The 6,529-nt window shown below is 34.5% G+C and overlaps 1 protein-coding gene across 1 annotated transcript; it reads left to right on the top strand.

Annotated features, from left to right (window-relative positions):
- Positions 1-5,160: 5,160 nt before the first annotated feature.
- LOC137709796 (subtilisin-like protease SBT2.5) lies at positions 5,161-5,956 on the top strand. The gene is made up of 3 exons (XM_068448780.1): positions 5,161-5,338; positions 5,431-5,578; positions 5,689-5,956. The coding sequence occupies exons 1-3, from the start codon at positions 5,262-5,264 to the stop codon at positions 5,749-5,751; spliced, it is 288 nt and encodes a 95-aa protein (XP_068304881.1). The 5' UTR covers positions 5,161-5,261; the 3' UTR covers positions 5,752-5,956.
- Positions 5,957-6,529: the final 573 nt, after the last annotated feature.

Here is a 6,529-nt window from a genome sequence, read left to right as displayed (position 1 = left end):
GAACTAAGGCTGTACAAACCCCAAATTTTGGCGCCATATTAACTTAGGCAATATTTTTTTTGGAGCCAATTTTATTCTAGCCAGTCCCATGAAGTGATTGATGAAAATACCTTTGTAGATGACATGTTTTAGTGGAAAAATAGATGAAAAATAATGTATGTGGTAGATTCCAACAATTAAGAGAATTCATGTGGCATTGACGCACAAGCTTTACAAGTTCATGTGGTACAGATACGTAAAATTTTCTTAACTTGACCCCAAATGGGATTTACAATTGTCACTACGAAACTCATCACTCTAGGCTTCTCCTGCGCCTTCACAATATAGCACCAAGTTAATTGATCAATCCGATCGGCGTGTCTGAACCAAAGTTGACCCACATCTAGCTATGATAACAACTGTTAGGGCCCGACTTTGCAGCACACTGAAATATGGACGTGCGGCACCAAGCCTCCCCTGAATCAAGGCTATCTCTCTCGTGTTTACTTGGTTGATAGACTCATTTGGCACCTAACCTGATTAAACATAGGCGAATTTATGACTGGAAAATAAGAGTAGTTGTTGAAGAAAAGGAGCGAGCACAACCATTTTCATTTTGATTCTCTCTTCTAAGTCAAACCAAACCCTATTGCGGGCGTTCTAGTTTCCATCCCTCCCTCCCTCCCTCTCTCTCTCTCACCCTGACTGTCTTACAAGGTTCATTCATTTTACCAAAGTATTCCATATATATGTCCAATTTTACCCGAAACGACTGCCAATGTCTCCGTTTCTGTGTTCTTTTGGCAAAATACAAATTAAGGTGTTGGTCCTGTTGGATTATGTATGATTGGTACAAGTATATAAATAAAGATGTGCTTTGCAAATATAAATATAAATTGGTAGTCCGTCGTTCACGCAATGTTGTTGATGCTTGCAAAATTCAAATTCAAATTAAAACACAACTCATGCATTCCATCTACCTCACGTGTGCGTTGGCCTGGGTGTTGGACCAGAAAAGTCTATCGATGATCAGAGGTTAGGAAAGGACCACTCACCTGACACCAGTCACCACCACACTATGTGACTGACAGCAAACACACGAGTAAGTATAGTAGTATAGTAGGACTCTACTTCGAAGCATTATACAAAATCTCGCGGATTTATGCCCTCGACTCTGTGCACCCCACAAACACCATCCAACACCATCCACCCCCCCCAACACACACACACACACACACAAACAAATTCTCTCTCTTTATGTGCTGAGGAATCTCAAAATGGTGCCCCGCCTACTCACCCTGCTACACGCTCTATGGTTGGCACATGGAGGTCGTACGTTTGGTGGTGACCCCTTTATCTTGCAGTTTTCACGTACCGCTTCTGGCAGAATATGAGCAGTTGCTGTGATATTATTCATGTACGTACGTTCATCGACATGGCATTTTGCCCTACTTGAATAATATATATATATATATATATATATATATATATATATGTATCCATATATATAGAGTTGGGATGAAGAGAGAAACTTTTTAACACTTATTTTTACACATGCTTTTAATCATTCGATTAACTTTATTTGAACGGTTAAGACAACATTTTAAATGTTGATTAAATTACATTAGTAATTTTTTTTTTGGACAAATGTTATTCTCTATACTAACGGGGTGGCGAAGTAGACTAAGTCTCACAATGAGTTAGCAATATTGCAATTTAAATTCGTCTTTAGTAAGAATCGAATCTAAAAAAAATTCTGATTCAGGAATTCTCCTAGTACTGTTGGTGGGAATATGGTGGTGCAGCCATAGTAATTCAACTTCTTTCATCAGTTAAGTTCTTTTATATTTTGGTGGTCAAAGTAGTGCTTTATCTTTTCTTTTGAAAAATTTAAGACCAATCAAAGTTCTTTTAAAACACTATAATTTTTTTTCATCACTACCGATCGTATATGCATGCAGTACCAGATCGCAATTGACATAAACAATACTTAAATGTATTCTTTCCAATTGGGAGGAAATGGAGAAATGGGTAGCATGAATCAGAAAAATAAGTATATATAACCTCACAATCTTATGATCGACAACACACAGACATTCAAGTTTTTGCTAGGGTATTTAATGAAAAAGAAAATAAATTCCCAATGAGTTTGTTGTTCAATCTATAAGTATAATGAGATTCGAACCTACGCCGTAGTGTAAGGGCAATACTTCTCTCTACCACTGTGGTAGAAAGCCACTTACGTCAAAACATTTCTTAACTTGCACTTTTATTTACCGAAATAAAATTATTTTCTTTTTGTATGTTTTTAGTCAATAGCTCAACGCAATCTTGACCATTAAAAGTGAAATGTGGTAGTAAAATGTGGGACCTGTAAGGACATGAAATGTGGTTTTGACATGAAATGTGGTTCTGATACCATACTAACTCTAAAATGCATAATGGTTAGTGGAATTCATTTATTTATTCAATGATACAATTAAGGGATACAATAAGAAAGTAAAACAATCAGCGAAATTAACTATGCTAAAGAATAATCGTCAAATATCTAAATTAGATGGAGAAGAACAATACAAGATCAGTGGTAATTAAGGTGATGAGTGACAATGGATATAATGAAAGCATCTAACACTTATATTTGTAACCAAAAATAAAAATGAAAATAAAAGGTAAGTGGTGGTGGATTGTTCGAGTGAATAGTTATCCTCTCTAATTTGTTGTTTTTTATGGTTTCAAACCCTATTTCCTTATCTTAATGTTAACTAATAATAATAATAAGAGAAAAAACGATATATCTTAATGAGAATCCTTTGCACTTCACACTCTTGACTTGACCAATTCCAAGACACATCATCGATCACATGGAAGCTAAATCTGCGCATGTTCTGCTTGGCATCTGTGACATGCATGACTTCGAAAACCGATCCCTATAGCTCGTTCATTAAAAATATACATATTTTACATTACTCTGTCTTAGCTATTACTGCCTCATACCAGCTAGATAATGTGTAAATACAATGCACTGTTTGGCATACAATTAGTGGCGGTATTTTTCAAGAACAATACCGTACAGTTATGTTAGGGTGAGTGAGTTCCAGCTGAAAATTAGTTATAAGAGATCAGAATAGACCTCCATGACCAGTACAAAATGCCGCTTTTAGGTTTTTTTCGTTTTGCCATTTTGCCGCTATTAACTCCCACGACACATTGTTATATTTATGTTGGTTATGTAGCAACCAGAATCCCATAACCTCATTTTATTCCTCTTTTATCACCACTTGACTAGTGTACATACTTCCTTCTATAATTTTATGATAAATTCCTTTCTAACTTGACCTTAATTCTTTGATACTTGAAAATTCCTCATCCAAACATAGTCTAAGATATGAGGTTTTTTTTTTTCTTTTTTTTTTTTTTTCATTCATATTCATTATTGTATGTTGGCTTAGTATTTAATTAGATTAATCTTTCAATATATAGTTGCACCCGACTCCTTTTCTTGTCAAATTAAGTTGTTCGTTTTGTATCAATTTTCTTTATTTTACGGTTCTGCACTTAGGTTAATTGCGACCAGAGTTCTAACTTTAAAGAAAGTGTTGCATTTAGGATTTGGTAGTGTAGCATTCAGGGATTTGATCTTTGCTTGTACATATAATATTTAGGCTTATTTATCGATTTGCCCCCAAAAATGTCTTATTGTCTCACTTTACATTCTAAAACTGGATTTATCTCGCTTTATTCTCTGTAATTGCCAAAATCGAGTCATTTTACCACATTTATGTGAATTTTGTCCATAAACTTTAATTGAAAGGGTCTGGACATTTCATACCATGATGGTAGCGATAAGCCATTGTTGTTGCAAGGTATGAAATTTTTAAACTTCGCTAAACCTCTAAGACTCAAATTTCTGCCATCGTGGACTTAAATAGGGTGAGACAAATCCAATTTCATAAAAGATCAAATGAGATCAAAGAACAATTATACACACAAACATGAGGCACACGTGCATATACACACAAAAGCACAATAATTAATTGATGGATTAAAAGACTGTAACATACATTTGGGGAACTGGGTATCCAATAGGTGAACAAAAGTTCTTTTTTCTTTTGAACAGATAATTGATTGTATATTCAATTGTGATAACTTACTATATGGATCTTTGACTTCCAAGTCAGGCTATATTGGACTATAATACGAATAAGGCAGTGGTAGAATAAGGGCTGGTTTGGTATTGCTGTGCTTTGAAAAAAAGTTATTTTTGTTGTGCTGTGAGAATAAGCAGCTGTGAAATAAAGCAGCAGAGTGTTTGGTAAACTTTTTTGTAAAAGTACTTTTGAAAAAAAAAAGCAGTATTATAGTGTTTGGTAAAATTTTATGTAAAACAGATGTGAAAAAAAAGCCAGTTTTTCAAAGTTGGGTTTTGTAGCTTCTTGTTTTTGGCTTTTTTTCACCCAAAACTGTGAAAAAAAACTGAAGCTAAATGTTTACCAAACACAAAAACAGCTCCCAGTTTTTTTTGATACCAACTTTTTTCAGAATCACCTCAGTACCAAACCAGGCCTAAGTGGTTTAGTGATTCTCTTTTTAATCTTTATTCTATGTCATGAATCGATTTCTAAATTCTTAAAAGTGAACAGATACTGCCTTTCAGCTTCGTACTAGTCTATAGTACTAATTGCTAACTAACACTGTATATAAATATATAATATACAGTTTGCAAATGTTCTGCCAAAAAACTTGTTCAGTAATAATACAAAAAAGTGTTGACTTTTATCCCGCAAGCGTGTGGCCGACATTTCAAAAACGTTTTTTCAAACACTAGGTGAGAAATTTCCAAGTGTGAATGATGGCACATCTTTTGATGTAGCCATGGAAGGATTCCCATTACTTGCTAAGGCATGTAGTATGCCAGTAGATACTGTAGATATATATCAATCTCTTCCCCATTTTTTTCCAAATGTACTCTTTTCCCAACTATTTTTCGTATTACTTTCACGTAACAGGGATCCATGAGATGATGAGACTCGTGTAAAACATATAAAATAACTGAAAATATATTACAATAAGTTGAAGTTTCACCATTATCACAATAATAGTTACCCAATAATTTTTATCTTAGAAGTACACTTGGGCATCCCAAATGAAAAAGAAAATGTCAGACTTCATGTATAAATAACCATATCATTCAGAAGTAGCTGAAGGCCATATTGTATTGTATACGAGTCAATATATAACCCTAGTAGAAGAACAAACTCTCTAGAAAGACAAACTAGAAGCAAATGGAAGGTACAAAAAGCGAGTCATACTTTGTTTTCATGAACTATGATCCTCAGTACGAACGCCTTCGAGCTGATCGGTTAGTACTATAAACTTATCTTTACTACTCATTTCATTGTATATTTTTCTTCATACAAATAAGTTATGCTAATTATCTGTTTATATATGTAGAACAAAGAGAGGAGCAAATGAGCTAGATTTGTACCTAAGCCGGAAGCATGACCAGTTGTTGGCAAGAACCCTTGAGCCAGGAAGCTATAAGAAGACATTGTCTCTCGTCATTGTTGATGGGTTTTCTGTGGAAATTACTGAGGACCAGGTCTGGTTAATTTGTATAATTAATAATGCACCATTAATTGTTGATTAATGTTTGTGTATTTCTGTTCTGGGTCTGATTTAACTTTTGTTTTTCTGTTTTGTTTTTGTCAGGCCAGTGTGCTTAGATCTGCAAAAGAAGTGAGACTAGTGGAGAAAAATCAAGAGCTTGCTTAATGTAGCAGAAAGAGAAGATCAGGTTTAGCGAGTGCGAACGGGAAATGAGTTAGTACGGGAGCTTCTGTGGCTGTATGTTAATTGGGGTGTGATTATGGGTTAACTAAAATAATTAAATAGTAATATTGCTGGTAAAAATCTAGGAAGATTTGTTTGAGAACTCGACCATTTTACGGATGCTAGTAATATCACCTATTTAGTTGTACTTTTGGAGTTGTGATAATTGACTCTCTCTCTCTCTCTCTCGCTCTCTCTCTCTCTCTCTCTCTCTCTCTCTCTCTCTCTCTCGGATCCAGTGAGTTCTCACCTCCTTAAACCATTCTTTTAATTGAGTTAACTGTTTAAATCAAGATTTGGTAGACTGAGAAAGGCCAAAATAGAGCTCGTTTTCGTTGGTTTCTGGCTTTTTATCCAGTTAGAGTTGTATGGTTTTTGATATGCAAATGAAAGTTTGAGATGCTATTGCTATGTGGTCCACTAATTTAAGTTCTAGAACTAGCAAACAGGGTTCCATTCATAAGTTTACATTTAAGAGTTTTTTCTTTATAATGATAAAATAAGCTTTTTTTTTTATATATTTATATTTAATTTCTGATGATTTAGGGGATACTGAGAATACAACTTAACAGAACATCAGGTGCATGCTAACCACTTGAACTGTAAATCTCTAACTAAGTTATATTTATGAATTAAAAGAAAATACAATAGAATTCCCTTCCAATCACGTTTATTGATGATAATGCCATAAGGGTTCAGCTTCTTCCCTAGTTCATCCTCT

The sequence above is a fragment of the Pyrus communis genome, chromosome 12 (assembly GCF_963583255.1).
Source record: "Pyrus communis chromosome 12, drPyrComm1.1, whole genome shotgun sequence".
Lineage (NCBI taxonomy): Eukaryota > Viridiplantae > Streptophyta > Magnoliopsida > Rosales > Rosaceae > Pyrus > Pyrus communis.
The sequence above is the reverse complement of the archived record's forward strand: the minus strand, read 5'-3'. Positions and strand labels throughout refer to the sequence as shown.

What these genes read in the sequence shown, in the direction of transcription:
- LOC137709796 (XM_068448780.1), top strand. Translation starts at nt 5,262, where the DNA reads ATGGAAGGTACAAAAAGCGAGTCATACTTTGTTTTCATGAACTATGAT. An exon ending in GAACGCCTTCGAGCTGATCG is followed by an intron (nt 5,339 to 5,430) that starts GTTAGTACTATA and finishes TTATATATGTAG; the next exon opens with AACAAAGAGAGGAGCAAATG. An exon ending in TGGAAATTACTGAGGACCAG is followed by an intron (nt 5,579 to 5,688) that starts GTCTGGTTAATT and finishes TGTTTTTGTCAG; the next exon opens with GCCAGTGTGCTTAGATCTGC.